Here is a 19,584-nt window from a genome sequence, read left to right as displayed (position 1 = left end):
TTTATTTATTAATAAATGGCATTTTCTAAGGAAAGTTGTAGGGATAGAAATATGTAACATATTGATATGCAAATTTTTGTATAGTAGAATGGAACTAATATGAAGCTAGAAAAAATATATAATCTATTGCTTGACACTTTTCTATAGGGTTTACTATTTTCACTAAATTAACCCTTGCTAGCTTATCATTTTTGCATAGGATGTTATACATGTGCAAATGGTATGAAATTTTCACAGTAGCCTATTGTGAGCATTAGGAGTCCACTGTAATTTTATGAGAATTTATTGTACAGCTTTGGTGTATGTTTATTATTTACCCTAATTATTTAATTAAATTAATAAAGGCATTTAAGTAATTAAATTGGGGTTCACCATGATGTTTTCTATGATTCTTGTGATGCATACTAACTGTTGATGTTCATAGTAAGGTGTAGAATCCATTGATTGTATGCAACAAACTAATTATCACTTTATAATTCAAATACAAGGCAGCATGTATAGTTTTGATTGTGTGGATGATTTTATATGGATAATGGTCTTTGCTATAAAACTTGTTAATAACAAAGTTGTAGATAACTTACTAATCTACCTTATGTTAAATTTTCATGGTCATAGGACTTAGGGTTTTAGAGTTCTAGCTGTTACAAGTTTGCTATCCGAAATGTTTACTTTCTGGACAGATTTGATTAAATGATTTGTTTGCCCTATATAACTGTTGAATCACAGTAAGAGTCTTAAAAGAGAGTTGTAAACAATTTCTTAAGCTTTCCATAATGTCCACATTCATATGATTTCAATATATATAATTCTAGTTATGGTTAAAACAAATAGCTGATATTTTGTAGTTCGGTAAATGAGTCACATGAGTGTGTGCTTAAGTAATAGAGAAGAGATATGCACCTACTCAGTAAAATATGATGCACTTGTTATTACTTTCACACCATGCTATTGAAATTACTTACAAGGATGCATTTAGTATGTTTTATCATACTATACTTGTCGACACTATGCATTCGCAATATCTTATGTCATATTCATGCATATAGGATCGACAGAGGAAATAACGTTGTTGGAATTCAACGAAGAAAAGGAAGGGGATCAACAGGAGAATCCTTAAGCCATAGCACCCGGGGACAAGGAGCAAATCCAAAAGAGCTTTCGGAGTGCCCTGATCACCGCCCCACTTCTTTTCTGAAAGGCAAGCCCAGAGCATTCTAAGTCTCCCAGTGTTTTATAAAATAATACTTGAATCCTTTATGATTGATGTATTAGGTTATAGGAGTTGTCTAGAAACACTTAATGCATGGAACTACCTTGTCTAGATATATACACCTTTAACCCTGTGTAGGTCCAAGATTGAACATATGCTTAGCCATGCTTAGACCGGTAGAAGTCGGGTGATTTCCTGTCACCTACGAGATTAGGTGGATACCAAAACACGGTTGGCTATATTTGCTATCACGGAAAAGAACCATGGGGTAATGTAAATCAAGGCTAGGTAGAGTCTATGGTAGGTTGACTCATGTGATTCTGTCTGTGCCGATTAAGGACCATACCGTTGTTGGCCCTTCTGACAAGATTGAACGCATGCCTATCACTTAGCTGGCCGGATAACTCATTCCGACCACGAAGCCGAGTAGCTTAACTCAGGCCGGGCCTTGTTTTGTTGTGTGCCCTCTATGGGGAGCAGATCAATAGACCATGGGCAAGCATGACCTGAGCGACCTGGTCCGGGGCCGTGGGCAGGCATGGCTTGAGCGACCTGGCTATCGTTAGTCCCTGATTGCGCAGCGCTGTACGAACCCACGAAATGTGCACCTGAGTTGTACCAAAGGTGACCCGACGCAACCCCGACGGGGGAAGGGTGGGTTTGTGTTAGGAATAAATTCCCAGCTGGTTAAAATCGATTCGAATCGCCGTCTCTCCCGAATAGTGAGAAACTTGGCTAGCACCAACATCGTAGTAATTGTATTATGGAAGTTGATGGTTCGAATAAATATGGAATTACTACACCTGCTATGGTTACTATTGTATGCTCTTAACATGATATATCACATGTTTGACATAGGATAGTTGCTAATCTAGAGATGAATAGCTATAATTAACTTGATGACCGAAGTATAATTGTATAATTGAGTTAATCACTTTTTATGCAAAATATTATCAAGCTACTTCAACTTATAAAGCCTTGTATAATCCTTAGAGTCAATTTATTTCTAGTTTATGATGAGTAAGTCTAGCTGAGTACCTTCTTGTACTTAGGGTTTTATTCCCATTGTTGTAGATGGCATAGTTTATCTTGGATATTGCAAGAATTGCTTCTATCCCGTCGTGGATGAGGAGTGAGCCTTGGGTAGGCATCTTTAATAATCCTTCTATATGCTTTTGTGGATTGTGATCATGTGTTGGCACCGTAATTGAACTATGTTGACAAATGCTACTTTCAAACTTAATTTGCTTCCACTATTATCTATCAAAATTGGTTTGTAATAACTTTATTTCATACTCTGATGATGGAAATGTATCTGCGAACTTTATGTAATATGTGACATGTATGTTGAATCATGTACGATCTTGGTTGTTTGTGGATCGTTTATCGAGACCCGTCATGGTACTCGACAGACTACCTGATTTATATGGGCTCAAGTATGACAGTGCGACCACTTGCGGATTACCATTGTACTTGTGCTCTTATAAATTGGTCGGTTCTGTGACAACAGGTGGGTGCCAAAAGTTGTCCTAGACCGAGAACTTAGATAGTGCGAAAGTATAGTATGGTTAGTGTCTCGAAATAATTAAAAAATCTTCCCTATCATGGCCTGGAGTGGTTTTGAAATAATTTTGTCCTATTTTTAGTTCAGAAAGTTCGGTAATACCTAATAAGGTTTTAAGCATACAAAATGTCTCTAAGCTTTTAAAATTTCTAAAAAATATTCTAGAGATAGATTGGGATACAACAAATCCAAATAAAATAATTAGAGCTTGTGAAAACATCATTAAAAACTTCAACAATTAGGTTTAGCTCTAGGAAAATGGAAAAAATATAAAAAAATATTTCAAAACATTCTAATTGATGTACAAACATGTTTCAAGAGCTTATGACATAAAAAAAAAGAGATGTAACAAGTATGAATGCAATATACATTAATGTTGAGCGCATTAACGCTATGCAATCATGAAGGTTGCTTGTTATGTTTTTTGTCGCAAAAAGTTTTCAAAACATGTTTACAAAACAATTTGAATGTTTTGAGAATTTTCTAGATATTTTAGATATTTTTTTGCATTTTCCTCGGGATATACCCATTTTTAAGCATCTAGAGACATTTTGATAAGCTCTAAATACTTTATTTGTATTTATCGTATCCCAATCTATCTATGGAACTTTTTGGGATTTTAAAAGTTTAGAAATATTTTTTTATTTAAAAACATTAAATAGTATTTACTGATTTTTTTAACAAAAGAAAGAAGAAAACGGCCTATTTGATATCTAGTTTTAAAGATCAAAGAGAAAAAAATAGACTACTTACCAAGATAGAATAGTCATTTTTCTTGGGCCCGGCCTACCAAATTTTAACAAACAGCCAAGACCCTAAATTGTGGACGGGATTTTGTTCTAAAGAGAAAACGATTCAAGCAGCTGTAGCCACTACAGATGGAAACTGGGCAAGGACTACCGTAGTACTGCCCCACAAACCCTTCTCCCTGAGGACAGCTGAAGCTTAGCACCTGCTCGGCGAAATGCCGAAGCGGAGACGCGAGAGCTGTGAGGAACCGTCGGCCACGGCGGGCAACGACAACCGCCTCGGTTCCCTCCCCAACGACGCCCTCCTTCACGTGTTGTCGCTGCTGCCCTCGGAGGACGCTGTGCGGACCTGCGTGCTGGCCCGGCGCTGGCGCCACCTCTGGCGGTTCACGGCCGCGCTGCGCATCGCCCGCGACGACGACAAACGGTGGAGCGTCCGGTGGCTGCACAGGTTCGTCACCAACTTCCTGCGCCTCCGCTACAGCCTCTCGCCGCTGGACGTGTGCGACATATTTTGCTGCCCGTTCGTGTCGTACCGGGGTGGCCACGCTGCGCAGGCGTTCTGCTTCAAGGTTGCGGAGGAATGGGTCCGCAGCATAGTGTCGGAGTACCGAGCTCGGGTGCTGAATGTTTGGATCTACACTCCCGAGAATATGCTGGAGCCTGCTGACGCGCCACTCGTCTCGCAGCACCTGACTAGGGTGGAACTAGGCGAGGTGGAATTGCCAAGCGGACTTCTAGATCTATCAGGCTGCCCTGCACTGGAGCATCTCGAGCTGATATCTTGCAGAATCCAGGGCGAGAGGATGTTGTTTCCATCAGTGAAACATCTTAGAATCACTCACTCCAGTTTCGGCATTATCCCCCGCTGTAGCATTTCGGCCCCAAGTCTTGTTTCCTTGCAGCTATATGACAATCGGGGCTTTACTCCTGTGCTTGAGAGCATGCCGTCACCAGCAAAAGCATTTGTCCGGTTTGATGACGAATGCTGTGATAAATGCCCTAGAAATTATTACGGGGATTGTGGTCATGGCAACTGTGATGGATGCTATGGGAATCTCTATTTTGAGGATGACGAAGACAATCAGTGTGTGCTTCTTGAGGGTTGGTCAGGCACAACGAATTTGGAGTTGATAGCTCTACCTGAACTGGTATGCTTGCACTTTTGTAGCTTTTAGTCTTGTCTGCCTCCCCTACCATCATATCTCTTGTATATTATGTAATCTTTAGAAAACATGTATCACCTTCTGTGTTCGCTTGAAACAGAATTGCATATGAGCTCTTTTACACTTTTCCACATCCACACTGTATTCCCCACAAAGCAACATTTTGAATCGGTATATCTCTTTGTAGACATGTAGTAGTTAGTTTGTGATAATTGTCTATAAAAGATGCACACATCTGTTTGTGCTCATGGATGTTCGAACTTATAACTTTAGACAATTCGAAAGCATACAATTTGGAATGTTTTTAGCTTCTGCTTTCACCTAATTTCTTATGCAACTAGAAACCTGCACCCATTTCATATATAATTCAGTGTTCACGACACGAGTTAAGTGCTTTGAAGGTATACCTTGAACCATACTCCACTCCTTTGCAATTTGCAGTTTGTCTGCAGAAAAGATTTTAAATGGCGCCCTATATTTAGAAAGTTGAAAACATTGTCGCTCAATGAGTGGTGTGTTGCTGATGACTTCAGTTTGCTAATTTACTTTCTCCAACATTCACCAATTCTAGAGAAGATTACTCTTCAACTGTCCAAGGTACCATTATTTGTTTCCTACCTATGTCATCACTTGTTCGGTTAAAACTTTACATATATTGGGTTCACCTCTGTGCATATTTTTTCATCTAAAACAGATGCCAGAACCTGTTGTTAAAGCAAACGGATGCTGTTGGCCCCTTCGATCTTCGGAACGGGTGAGTCGACCACTCACCGGCGTTGCCGACCACACACTATGGCTAGAGGTAGAACAAGATATTGAGAACAGCTCACACACACTCTGCACAAGCACCAGTGTTGGCCGGAGCTCTCCGCTATAGCTCTGAATCAGAGCTCTGTAGTCTTAGTGTGGCAACTGAACTGAGTATTCCATTGCCCTTTGGATGGAATATATACTACTCTAGCTGTATCTCTACTAGGTATATAGTTGTTGGCCAACTAGCTACTCCTGAGTACAAGAGTACACCAACTACCTACTCCTAAGGTACAGGGTACACCAACTACCTACTCTTAAAGTACAAAGTATATCAACTACTCCTAGAAGTACAAAGTTTACCTCAGCCTAATACCAAGACATGGCTGATGTAATAGCTATCAACTAATGTACTAGAGGTGGCCTATTGCCACACTGCTACAACTACAGGAATTGGCCGGCAGAGCCGAGCAGTCCCCAACTCCCAATAGGGAGTGGTCGACCGAGCCGACCAGTTTCCAACCAAGGAGAAATGGGGAGCAGCAGATTGTGTCTAACAATTTCTTCCCCTAATCCTGCTGCTAGCTCGATGTCTTGACCTCATTCATGCCAATCATCTTCCTCAGCTCCATAAACCGCAGGCGTCTGAGTGACTTAGTGAGGATGTCAGCGAGCTGTATTCCGGTCTCGACAAACTCGATGACGATCTGCCCTCCATCGATGCAGTCCCGGAGGAAGTGGAACTTGATGTCGATGTGCTTGCTCCGGTCGTGGAGGACAGGGTTCTTGGCGAGGGCGATGGCAGGCTGGTTGTCCACCATTAGAGTTAGCGGGTGAGATTCCTCACCGGTCAGCTCGCCCAGCAGCCGTCGCAGCCAGACAGCCTGGCACGCCGCCGTGGCCGCTGCGATGTACTCTGTCTCACAGGTTGATAGTGCCACGATCTTTGGCTTCAGCGACTGCCAAGCAATCGGGGCCGCTCCAAAGAAGACGAGCACGCCGGAGGTGCTCCGTCGCCCATCAATGACGCCCGTCATGTTCGCATCGCTGAAAACAGTGAGCTTCGGCTTACCTTCCTTTGCCTTGGGGGTGCCTCACTGAACACCGTGAGCCTCAACCCTCCCTTGCCGCCGCTCTTGGGGAAGATGATCGCTTGATCGAGCGTCCCCTTCACGTAGTGCAGCAACCTTTTCACCGCCAACCAGCGATCGTCGCGCGGGTCCTCCATGAAACGGCTGACGTACCCAACCGCGAACGCAATGTCCGGTCGGCTATGAGTGAGGTAGCGCAGCTCGTCGACGATACTTCTGTAGCGCGTCGCGTCTACCTTGGCAGCAGTGCTGTGTTTGCTCAGCTTCAGCCGCTCCTCCATCGGAGTTGCGCACGGCTTGCACTCCGCCATGCCGCCGCGCTCTAGCAGCTTCTCCGCGTAGGCGCGTTGACCAGGGAGATGCTCTGCTTCCCCTACCTCACCTCGATGCCGAGGTAGTAGGAGAGCGCGCTGAGATCGCTCATCTTGAAACGAGCTGCCATCTCGCGCTCTGCTGACAATCAAGTCATCCACATACATGCCGACGATGAGCTCCTCTTTCCCCCATCGCCGTGTGTAGAGCGCGTGCTCGGTTGCGCACCGCGTGAACCCAAGCTCGCCCAGCGTGGCGTCAAGTTTGGCGTTCCACGCTCGTGGGGCCTGCCGTAGCCCTAGAGCGCCTTGCGTAGTCGGAGCACCCTGTGCTCCGCTCCCTTAACGGCGAAACCCAGAGGTTGCCTGACGAAGACCGTCTCTGCCAGCTCGCCGTTGAGGAAGGCTGATTTTACGTCCAGGTGACGGACGCGCTAGTCCTTCGCTGCTGCCAATGCCAGCAGTAGTCGGACAGACTCCATGCGCGCTACCGGCGCAAAGACTTCCTTGAAGTCGATGCCCTCGCGTTGCACGAAGCTGCGGGCGACGAGCCGAGCCTTGTACTTGACAATGGCGCCGTGCTCGTCCCACTTCACCTTATAGACCCACTTCAAGCCGATCGGCCTGCAGCCCACTTGTGGATCTACTAGCTTCTATGTGCCATTGTCCTCGATGGCCTTCATCTCTTCCAACATCGCCCGTCGCCAATTGGCGTCGCGTTCAGCCACTGCGAACGTCGGTGGCTGCTCGGCACTAACAAGGAGCAGCTCTGGATCATCGAGCAGTCGACTCGCTAGGCCTGTGGCCCATGCATTGCCGACGATGTTGTCTAGCCTACGGAACCGGACCTCCTCGCCGTCGTGGAAAGCATCCACGAACTCGCTGATGTCGCTCGGAGGGGAGGTGAACTCGATCGGTGGTCCCCTCGGCACTGCTACTGAAGTGCTCGGCACCCCCTCTGCAGTGCTCGGCACCCCTCCCCGAGTGCTCGGCACAGCTGATGAAGTGCTCGGCACCCCCTCTGCAGTGCTCGGCACCCCTCCCGGAGTGCTCGGCACTGCCCTAGGAGTGCTCGGCTGTGTTGCTGGAGTGGTCGGCACTTCCTCTCTAGTGTCTCCATCACCGTGGATGACCAAGTGCTCGACGACAAAGTTGCTGGTGAAGCCACCAGCTTCCCTTGTGCCCGGACTGTCCCAGTCCCAGGCCGTCTTCTCATCGAACACCACATCCCTAAAGATCACCACCTTGCTGCTCTTGGGGTCATAAAGCCGATAGGCCTTGCTGCCCTCCGCGTAGCCTAGGAGCACCATCGGCGTGCTCCTGTCTTCCAGCTTACCGAGGTGAGGCTTGGTGTTCTTCACATGGCCGACGCAGCCAAATGTCCTGAGGAAGGACACATTCGGCTTGCGTCCATACCAAGCCTCGAACGGCGTCTTGCCATTCGGGTCCTTGGTGGGCGCGCGGTTGAGGATAAACACCGCTGTGGTCACCGCCTCTCCCCAGAACTTCGCTGGCATCTTCTTAGCCTTCATCATGGATCGAGCCATGCCGATCACCATCTGGTTCCGCTGCTCCACCATGCCATTCTGCTGTGGCGAGTATAGCGTAGTGTGGTGCCGCACAATGCCCTGATCCACGCAGTACGCAGCGAATTCCACCGAAGTGAATTTATCGCCGCGATCAGTCCGCAGCACGCGTAGCTTCTTGCCGCTCTCCGCTTCCGCGCGCGCCTTGAACTTCTTGACCACTTCCGCCGCCTCGGTCTTGCTGGTCAAAAGCTGCAGCCACATGTACCGGCTGCAGTCATCCACCACCAAGATGAAGTACTTGCGCCCGCCGGGCGTCGCCGGCGTGATCGGCCCGCAGAGGTCAACATGGACCAGCTCGAGGGCCTCTGCCACACGGTACTTCGCCGTCTTCGGGAACGGCAGCCTTCTTTGCTTCCCGGCCAGGCAGCTGTCATACAGCTTGCCTGCGTGCTCGATGTCAGGCAGCTCGGTCACTATCTTCTCCAGCCGACCAAGAGTGTCGAAGCTGAGATGTCCATACCGGGCATGCCACAGCCACAGCTCCTTCGTGCGCTGTGCAGCCAAGCAGATGGGCTGCTCCACCTTGAGGTCGAGCAGGTATAGCCGGTTCCGGGACCTCTTCACCTTGGCAAGAAGCCGCTGCTCCCGGTCCTTGATCCTGAGGACGCCGTCCTTGATCAGTACCTCGCTGCCGCGCTCATTCAACTGGCCAATGCTGATGATGCTTGAACGCAGTTGCGGGATGTAATATACATCCGTTAGCACACGGTGCTCGCCGTTCTGGCACCTGAAGATGATGGTGCCGTGCCCTTGGATTGCCACCCTTGAGCAGTCACCGAACTTCACCGTGCCGGTCACGTCGTCGTCGAGCTTGGAGAAGGCTGCCTTGGAGCCCGTCATGTGGTTGCTGGCGCCGGAGTCCAGGTACCACCGCTACTCCTGCTCGCTGCCCACACGTCCAAGGTGGACTTGGGCGCGCGGTTCGTCGATGTTGATAGCCTTCAGAGTCTTCCCAGACCCTTCCACCGCCATCACCTCTCCCTTCTCTTTGGCCTCAATGTTGTGCAGTGCACAGAACGTCGTCATCAGGAGAGTGGCCTCATCATCATCATCAGCCTGCGCCAGATGAGCCTTAGACTTCTTCTCCTGCTTGCGATTTGGGTACTCCTTTGCCTAATAGCCCGTCTTCCCGCAGTGCCGGCAGGCGTTGGGGACGACCTTCTTCTTCTCTGAAGAAGCCTTGCCGCGGCGCTTGTCATCGCCACCGTGGCTGGAGGAGGCTTCCCCGGACTTCGTCTCCTTCATCCGGGCAGCCAACTCCTTCTCTGTCAGCAGCAGTTTGCCGCTGTCCATCGTTGCTGTCGGCTGCTCCAGGCGCTCGTCCACCGCCCGCAACCGACCAGTCACATCCTCAATGGTGAGGGTGGACAGGTCCAACATCGTCTCTATGGAGAGCGATCTGGATGTATTTCGCCGGCACGGAGTGGAAGTATTTGGAGACCGCCTCTTCTTCGTCGATGGTGACGCCGTGGCTCCTCAGCTTGCTGATGAGCGCCTATAGGCGGAGGGAGAAGTCCTGCATCGATTCACTATCCTTGAACTTGAGGTTGGCGTACTCCTGCTTCAGCAGCTGGGCCGTCGCCTTCTTTGCACGGTCGGAACCGACATGCATCGACGCAATGGCCTCCCACGCCTTCTTAGCAGAGCTCTTCGCCCCCAACGGCTCCCTGTACTCCGCTGACACAGCAGCGAGGATAGCCTCCAACGCTAACATGTCGTCTTCTTCGTTGTCGGTGCCCTTGTCAACAGCATTTCAGAGCCGTCGGGCTCTGAGCTTGACCTTCATGGTCACCGCCCACTCGCCATAGTTGGTGCGAGTCAGCGTCGGCCAACTGGTGCCGTTGACCTCTCGCACCGTGTGCACAACGACCTCCTGTCGTGGCTGGGCAGCCACAGCAGCGCCGCTGCTGTCGCCCAAATCCAACCCGTCCGTCATCGCCAGCGGTTAGTCCGGCGACGGCGCTTATACGGCTCTCATACCCACTTGTTGGCCCTTGGATCTTCAGAACGGGTGAGCCAACCACTCACCGGCGTTGCCGACCACACACTATGGCTAGAGGTAGAAGAAGATATTGAGAACAGCTCACACACACACTCTACACAAGCACCAGCGTTGGCCGGAGCTCTCCGTTATAGCTCTGAACCAGAGCCGCTCTGAACCAGAGCTTTGTAGTCTGAGTGTGGCAACTGAACTGAGTATTCCATTGCCCTTTGGATGGAATATATACAACTCTAGGTGTACCTCTACTAGGTATATAGTTGTTTGCCAACTACCTACTTCTGAGTACAAGAGTACACCAACTACCTACTACTAAGGTACATGGTACACCAACTACCTACTACTAAGGTACAAAGTATACCAATTACTCCTAGCAGTACAAAGCTTACCTCAGCCCACTACCAAGACATGACTGATGTAATAGCTACCAACTAATGTACTAGAGATGGTTTATTTCTATACTGCTACAGCTACATGAACTGGTCGGCAGAGCCGAGCAGTCCCCAACTCCCAACAGGGAGTGGTCGGCCGAGCCGACCAGTCTCCAACCAAGGAGAAATGGGTAGCTGCATATTATGTCTAACAGATGCCATAGCCCATGGGAAGGATCCATGGTATCTAAATGCCTCAAAGCAATTGAAGTCAAATATCAGGACGATGGAGTGTTTGATAGACTTTTAACGATCTTAAATACCTATGGTGTATCTTCTGTGGTGGTTACCATCCAAAAGAAGGAATCTTTATCTTTTGAAAGTAAGTTAACTATTGATGCTTTTTGTTATTACTATATTTGCAGACTATGTGTGTGTGTTTGTTTACTAAATCTTAATGTATACCTGCAAAAAGATAGGCAACATAAAGGTTGAAGTTTCATGTTAGTATTATAATGATTTTTATATTGAAGAAAAGGAATTAATATGATTCATTAATTAAAAAAATCTAAAATGGGGATTATAGTAGCATTACTTTGGTTTACCTTTATTTAACTATTTATTCGCATCATCGTACACACTTCTTCCTGCCAATGTTACTGTACAATGCCGGCTCCCTGTTCTCATCAGCCATTGCCAGCATAGGTGCAGAAACCACAGCAGCCATTGCCCTGGTTTCTGTGCGATATTCAGATGGGGCTACAGCCAACTTGTTCTTTAATCATCTATTACCCATACCTAAGGTGACTATGAATGGCTGTCCTTCTGAGTTGAAAACTAATGCTTGAGTAGCATTTGTCACCACAGAATATTTAATCTGTCCACTTTCAAGGAATGGTCTACCCATGCTAGCAAGAGCTGGCGCTTTTCAAATTTCAATAGGACCTTTCTGTTTCTGCTCTCTAAACCATTGGTGAAAATCAGAATCGCTGCACCAAAGGCAAGAAAATGTATGACGGTTCCTCCTTTTGTACTCCCAATGAGGCAACTAGCTATATGTCTGTTTTAATGTGTAGAGCTGGGACACCACATATAACCTACCAAGTACCAAATAGTAAGCTAAAACTTTCAAACAGTTAGCACCATTAACACATCCTTCATGCTCTTCAATACTAAGTATGCAATACCATTTTTTGTATTTCAGGGCCCATTACTAGGCAATCTGAAATTTAGTTTGAACATCATATTTCTCTCTTTCTGCCTTTCTGGCTCTCTAATACTCACTTTTGTTTAATGGTTGTACAGAATTCAGTTTCGAGCAGATGGATGAAGACTGATGCCACTGACATCTCTACTGTCTCCTAGTTATTCAGAAATTTGTCATAAAATTTGCAGCAATGGCATTGCTGGCTTTTGTCTATCTAATTCTTAGCTCAATCATGTTTCCCGAATTCAGGGGTAGCTTGTATGACTGTAGCTGAACTTGGATCAATTGCACTTTGCATGATGTATACATTTGAATGCATCATCTCGACTTTCAACTGGTTTCATTCTGGATGCACATACATTTGAATGCATGAGTCTCAACTTTCGACTGGTTTCATTCTGGATGCACTTTTTCTATTGTTGTGTACCTAGTATAACTTCCTGATGAATATGCTTGCTTCGTTCATAGTCATATATTTAGGCTTAGTTTCCCTTGTTTTGTTGTACCCACAAGTGTAAAGAATGCACGTTTTTCCACACTTTGAGTAGCAGGTTTGGGTGATTTGAGATTCCAGCAATTCCTGAAAACCAAGGCATGGTTGCCGTATTTGTTACTGTGAAACAGCAATTTTTGGCTCGAACTACACATATAGAGCTATTCGACAATCAGCATCCTTCACCGGCTACTCTAAGGCTGCACGGGGCCATTGCATCCTGTTTCCTGCTAGAACGGCTCGTCCCACTTCACCTTATAGACCCACTTCAAGCCGATCGGCCTGCAGCCCACTTGTGGATCTACTAGCTTCTATGTGCCATTGTCCTCGATGGCCTTCATCTCTTCCAACATCGCCCGTCGCCAATTGGCGTCGCGTTCAGCCACTGCGAACGTCGGTGGCTGCTCGGCACTAACAAGGAGCAGCTCTGGATCATCGAGCAGTCGACTCGCTAGGCCTGTGGCCCATGCATTGCCGACGATGTTGTCTAGCCTACGGAACCGGACCTCCTCGCCGTCGTGGAAAGCATCCACGAACTCGCTGATGTCGCTCGGAGGGGAGGTGAACTCGATCGGTGGTCCCCTCGGCACTGCTACTGAAGTGCTCGGCACCCCCTCTGCAGTGCTCGGCACCCCTCCCCGAGTGCTCGGCACAGCTGATGAAGTGCTCGGCACCCCCTCTGCAGTGCTCGGCACCCCTCCCGGAGTGCTCGGCACTGCCCTAGGAGTGCTCGGCTGTGTTGCTGGAGTGGTCGGCACTTCCTCTCTAGTGTCTCCATCACCGTGGATGACCAAGTGCTCGACGACAAAGTTGCTGGTGAAGCCACCAGCTTCCCTTGTGCCCGGACTGTCCCAGTCCCAGGCCGTCTTCTCATCGAACACCACATCCCTAAAGATCACCACCTTGCTGCTCTTGGGGTCATAAAGCCGATAGGCCTTGCTGCCCTCCGCGTAGCCTAGGAGCACCATCGGCGTGCTCCTGTCTTCCAGCTTACCGAGGTGAGGCTTGGTGTTCTTCACATGGCCGACGCAGCCAAATGTCCTGAGGAAGGACACATTCGGCTTGCGTCCATACCAAGCCTCGAACGGCGTCTTGCCATTCGGGTCCTTGGTGGGCGCGCGGTTGAGGATAAACACCGCTGTGGTCACCGCCTCTCCCCAGAACTTCGCTGGCATCTTCTTAGCCTTCATCATGGATCGAGCCATGCCGATCACCATCTGGTTCCGCTGCTCCACCATGCCATTCTGCTGTGGCGAGTATAGCGTAGTGTGGTGCCGCACAATGCCCTGATCCACGCAGTACGCAGCGAATTCCACCGAAGTGAATTTATCGCCGCGATCAGTCCGCAGCACGCGTAGCTTCTTGCCGCTCTCCGCTTCCGCGCGCGCCTTGAACTTCTTGACCACTTCCGCCGCCTCGGTCTTGCTGGTCAAAAGCTGCAGCCACATGTACCGGCTGCAGTCATCCACCACCAAGATGAAGTACTTGCGCTCGCCGGGCGTCGCCGGCGTGATCGGCCCGCAGAGGTCAACATGGACCAGCTCGAGGGCCTCTGCCACACGGTACTTCGCCGTCTTCGGGAACGGCAGCCTTCTTTGCTTCCCGGCCAGGCAGCTGTCATACAGCTTGCCTGCGTGCTCGATGTCAGGCAGCTCGGTCACTATCTTCTCCAGCCGACCAAGAGTGTCGAAGCTGAGATGTCCATACCGGGCATGCCACAGCCACAGCTCCTTCGTGCGCTGTGCAGCCAAGCAGATGGGCTGCTCCACCTTGAGGTCGAGCAGGTATAGCCGGTTCCGGGACCTCTTCACCTTGGCAAGAAGCCGCTGCTCCCGGTCCTTGATCCTGAGGACGCCGTCCTTGATCAGTACCTCGCTGCCGCGCTCATTCAACTGGCCAATGCTGATGATGCTTGAACGCAGTTGCGGGATGTAATATACATCCGTTAGCACACGGTGCTCGCCGTTCTGGCACCTGAAGATGATGGTGCCGTGCCCTTGGATTGCCACCCTTGAGCAGTCACCGAACTTCACCGTGCCGGTCACGTCGTCGTCGAGCTTGGAGAAGGCTGCCTTGGAGCCCGTCATGTGGTTGCTGGCGCCGGAGTCCAGGTACCACCGCTACTCCTGCTCGCTGCCCACACGTCCAAGGTGGACTTGGGCGCGCGGTTCGTCGATGTTGATAGCCTTCAGAGTCTTCCCAGACCCTTCCACCGCCATCACCTCTCCCTTCTCTTTGGCCTCAATGTTGTGCAGTGCACAGAACGTCGTCATCAGGAGAGTGGCCTCATCATCATCATCAGCCTGCGCCAGATGAGCCTTAGACTTCTTCTCCTGCTTGCGATTTGGGTACTCCTTTGCCTAATAGCCCGTCTTCCCGCAGTGCCGGCAGGCGTTGGGGACGACCTTCTTCTTCTCTGAAGAAGCCTTGCCGCGGCGCTTGTCATCGCCACCGTGGCTGGAGGAGGCTTCCCCGGACTTCGTCTCCTTCATCCGGGCAGCCAACTCCTTCTCTGTCAGCAGCAGTTTGCCGCTGTCCATCGTTGCTGTCGGCTGCTCCAGGCGCTCGTCCACCGCCCGCAACCGACCAGTCACATCCTCAATGGTGAGGGTGGACAGGTCCAACATCGTCTCTATGGAGAGCGATCTGGATGTATTTTGCCGGCACGGAGTGGAAGTATTTGGAGACCGCCTCTTCTTCGTCGATGGTGACGCCGTGGCTCCTCAGCTTGCTGATGAGCGCCTATAGGCGGAGGGAGAAGTCCTGCATCGATTCACTATCCTTGAACTTGAGGTTGGCGTACTCCTGCTTCAGCAGCTAGGCCGTCGCCTTCTTTGCACGGTCGGAACCGACATGCATCGACGCAATGGCCTCCCACGCCTTCTTAGCAGAGCTCTTCGCCCCCAACGGCTCCCTGTACTCCGCTGACACAGCAGCGAGGATAGCCTCCAACGCTAACATGTCGTCTTCTTCGTTGTCGGTGCCCTTGTCAACAGCATTTCAGAGCCGTCGGGCTCTGAGCTTGACCTTCATGGTCACCGCCCACTCGCCATAGTTGGTGCGAGTCAGCGTCGGCCAACTGGTGCCGTTGACCTCTCGCACCGTGTGCACAACGACCTCCTGTCGTGGCTGGGCAGCCACAGCAGCGCCGCTGCTGTCGCCCAAATCCAACCCGTCCGTCATCGCCAGCGGTTAGTCCGGCGACGGCGCTTATACGGCTCTCATACCCACTTGTTGGCCCTTGGATCTTCAGAACGGGTGAGCCAACCACTCACCGGCGTTGCCGACCACACACTATGGCTAGAGGTAGAAGAAGATATTGAGAACAGCTCACACACACACTCTACACAAGCACCAGCGTTGGCCGGAGCTCTCCGTTATAGCTCTGAACCAGAGCCGCTCTGAACCAGAGCTTTGTAGTCTGAGTGTGGCAACTGAACTGAGTATTCCATTGCCCTTTGGATGGAATATATACAACTCTAGGTGTACCTCTACTAGGTATATAGTTGTTTGCCAACTACCTACTTCTGAGTACAAGAGTACACCAACTACCTACTACTAAGGTACATGGTACACCAACTACCTACTACTAAGGTACAAAGTATACCAATTACTCCTAGCAGTACAAAGCTTACCTCAGCCCACTACCAAGACATGACTGATGTAATAGCTACCAACTAATGTACTAGAGATGGTTTATTTCTATACTGCTACAGCTACATGAACTGGTCGGCAGAGCCGAGCAGTCCCCAACTCCCAACAGGGAGTGGTCGGCCGAGCCGACCAGTCTCCAACCAAGGAGAAATGGGTAGCTGCATATTATGTCTAACAGATGCCATAGCCCATGGGAAGGATCCATGGTATCTAAATGCCTCAAAGCAATTGAAGTCAAATATCAGGACGATGGAGTGTTTGATAGACTTTTAACGATCTTAAATACCTATGGTGTATCTTCTGTGGTGGTTACCATCCAAAAGAAGGAATCTTTATCTTTTGAAAGTAAGTTAACTATTGATGCTTTTTGTTATTACTATATTTGCAGACTATGTGTGTGTGTTTGTTTACTAAATCTTAATGTATACCTGCAAAAAGATAGGCAACATAAAGGTTGAAGTTTCATGTTAGTATTATAATGATTTTTATATTGAAGAAAAGGAATTAATATGATTCATTAATTAAAAAAATCTAAAATGGGGATTATAGTAGCATTACTTTGGTTTACCTTTATTTAACTATTTATTCGCATCATCGTACACACTTCTTCCTGCCAATGTTACTGTACAATGCCGGCTCCCTGTTCTCATCAGCCATTGCCAGCATAGGTGCAGAAACCACAGCAGCCATTGCCCTGGTTTCTGTGCGATATTCAGATGGGGCTACAGCCAACTTGTTCTTTAATCATCTATTACCCATACCTAAGGTGACTATGAATGGCTGTCCTTCTGAGTTGAAAACTAATGCTTGAGTAGCATTTGTCACCACAGAATATTTAATCTGTCCACTTTCAAGGAATGGTCTACCCATGCTAGCAAGAGCTGGCGCTTTTCAAATTTCAATAGGACCTTTCTGTTTCTGCTCTCTAAACCATTGGTGAAAATCAGAATCGCTGCACCAAAGGCAAGAAAATGTATGACGGTTCCTCCTTTTGTACTCCCAATGAGGCAACTAGCTATATGTCTGTTTTAATGTGTAGAGCTGGGACACCACATATAACCTACCAAGTACCAAATAGTAAGCTAAAACTTTCAAACAGTTAGCACCATTAACACATCCTTCATGCTCTTCAATACTAAGTATGCAATACCATTTTTTGTATTTCAGGGCCCATTACTAGGCAATCTGAAATTTAGTTTGAACATCATATTTCTCTCTTTCTGCCTTTCTGGCTCTCTAATACTCACTTTTGTTTAATGGTTGTACAGAATTCAGTTTCGAGCAGATGGATGAAGACTGATGCCACTGACATCTCTACTGTCTCCTAGTTATTCAGAAATTTGTCATAAAATTTGCAGCAATGGCATTGCTGGCTTTTGTCTATCTAATTCTTAGCTCAATCATGTTTCCCGAATTCAGGGGTAGCTTGTATGACTGTAGCTGAACTTGGATCAATTGCACTTTGCATGATGTATACATTTGAATGCATCATCTCGACTTTCAACTGGTTTCATTCTGGATGCACATACATTTGAATGCATGAGTCTCAACTTTCGACTGGTTTCATTCTGGATGCACTTTTTCTATTGTTGTGTACCTAGTATAACTTCCTGATGAATATGCTTGCTTCGTTCATAGTCATATATTTAGGCTTAGTTTCCCTTGTTTTGTTGTACCCACAAGTGTAAAGAATGCACGTTTTTCCACACTTTGAGTAGCAGGTTTGGGTGATTTGAGATTCCAGCAATTCCTGAAAACCAAGGCATGGTTGCCGTATTTGTTACTGTGAAACAGCAATTTTTGGCTCGAACTACACATATAGAGCTATTCGACAATCAGCATCCTTCACCGGCTACTCTAAGGCTGCACGGGGCCATTGCATCCTGTTTCCTGCTAGAAAATCTAAAATCACATAAAGCATTTGTGATATATATAGTTGGCAGTCCATTTTCTATCAAACCCAGGTGAGTTCTAGGACTCATCCAACTTGTACTGCTCCTGCCTCTTTCTCTGGTGCGTATCAGCTGTAATAAATGGCAAAAGAGTTGAAAATGGTACAAATTTGTCCAAATACATACCTAGAAGCTTTAAGGTTTGTTGCAACTTTGCATAGCTCTATGCAAGGTTTTGGAGTTCAGTGAGCTGTGCGACTCCCAACTCTTTCCTCTATAAAAGTAGAAACATAATCCTTTACTAGCCACTTTTGCCCGCGCTTCGCTGCGGGTGACCAACTTAAGAAATATGTCTTTATTACTGTCATTGTAGATTTATTTCACACCAAATACGTGCTTACCATTTTTATGTTTTTACGATAATTTGTTATGCACTTTATTTCTTTTGAGCAACAACTACAATGGACTTGGGATTCCATTTCTTTTGTATGTTCACAGGTAGTTAGCATTGGTTTGTTTTGAATGTGGCTTTTTTTTTAAAAAAACACAAAGGCACACCAACACAAGGGGAGTAGTTCATTCAAGGGCACAATTGCAGAATACAAAGCAGGACGACATAACAGCAGGATACGACATCGCTAAAACTCAACAACACAAAGAAACAGAAAAGATACAACTCTAGGGGAGCAACTAATCTACTTCCTCGAGACAGATGGCTTCACGGCTGCTCTCTTGAAATTCTCTGGCAGGCTTGGGCTGTGTGCATGGAAGGGGAGACTCCACTTCAGAGGCCTCTATGGGAGTGGGTGGTGGTGCTTGAGGCGCTGCCACACTGCTCTCCCTCTCCCACGGATAGATGGGTATCCCCCTCGGAATCGAGGGGTGTTGCCCGTCTAAGGCAGACATCCTCCGTTGGTCTCGAGTGACAAGGTAAGCTTCTCTTAGCTGCTTGGCGTAGCGGTTCCCCGCTTCCCACATGGCTTCAGCGGTGACAGTCTCACGGCTTTCGGCGGCGGCTGTTTCGGCGCGAGCCATGGCAAGGCTCACATGGAGCTTCCTGATGAAGGCCTCCGCCCCTTCGGCTCGAGCGACGCACTTCCTCAACTCAGAGGCCAGCTTCTCATGGTGCTCATCCAAGGCCAACAGATATGTGGCTAGGGACACCACAGTAGGGTCGATTGCTTGCAGAGGGCGTCCTTGCAGAGCCTCTAGGCGTGTCCTCCAGAATGGAGTGTCCTTGTCCGAAGGCGGAAAGAACCTCATGGGGGTATGGGCGAGGGGTCCTGCATAGATTTGGCATAGGAGTCGCAGAGCTTTGCGAGCTACCGCTTGATAGGCATCAGGGAAACGAAAACCAATGGTGGTCGTGCTCCAGCCATCAATGCTGGTGGAGTTCTCACTTTTCCCGATGTAGACGATGACCTCACACCGCTCAGTGTCATGCTCTATGAACTCACGACCTTCATACACGGGGACCTCTCGGATTCCCAGCCACTGCGTGGTGGTATACAGAATCTTGGGAAATCCCTTTATGCCTT

The 19,584-nt window shown here is 48.3% G+C and overlaps 1 protein-coding gene across 1 annotated transcript; it reads left to right on the top strand.

The window, feature by feature from the left end:
- Positions 1–3,662: 3,662 nt before the first annotated feature.
- Positions 3,663–12,374, top strand: LOC136533584 (F-box/FBD/LRR-repeat protein At3g26920-like). The gene is made up of 4 exons (XM_066526140.1): positions 3,663–4,674; positions 5,131–5,286; positions 5,384–5,443; positions 12,106–12,374. The coding sequence occupies exons 1-4, from the start codon at positions 3,739–3,741 to the stop codon at positions 12,163–12,165; spliced, it is 1,212 nt and encodes a 403-aa protein (XP_066382237.1). The 5' UTR covers positions 3,663–3,738; the 3' UTR covers positions 12,166–12,374.
- Positions 12,375–19,584: the final 7,210 nt, after the last annotated feature.

The sequence above is a fragment of the Miscanthus floridulus genome, unplaced genomic scaffold (genome assembly GCF_019320115.1).
Source record: "Miscanthus floridulus cultivar M001 unplaced genomic scaffold, ASM1932011v1 os_1001_1_2, whole genome shotgun sequence".
NCBI lineage: Eukaryota > Viridiplantae > Streptophyta > Magnoliopsida > Poales > Poaceae > Miscanthus > Miscanthus floridulus.
The sequence above is the reverse complement of the archived record's forward strand: the minus strand, read 5'-3'. Positions and strand labels throughout refer to the sequence as shown.

Coding starts and splice junctions, on each gene's coding strand:
- LOC136533584 (XM_066526140.1), top strand. CDS start 3,739: ATGCCGAAGCGGAGACGCGAGAGCTGTGAGGAACCGTCGGCCACGGCG. Junction 4,675..5,130: donor TGATAGCTCTACCTGAACTG/GTATGCTTGCAC, acceptor TGCAATTTGCAG/TTTGTCTGCAGAAAAGATTT. Junction 5,287..5,383: donor TTACTCTTCAACTGTCCAAG/GTACCATTATTT, acceptor CATCTAAAACAG/ATGCCAGAACCTGTTGTTAA.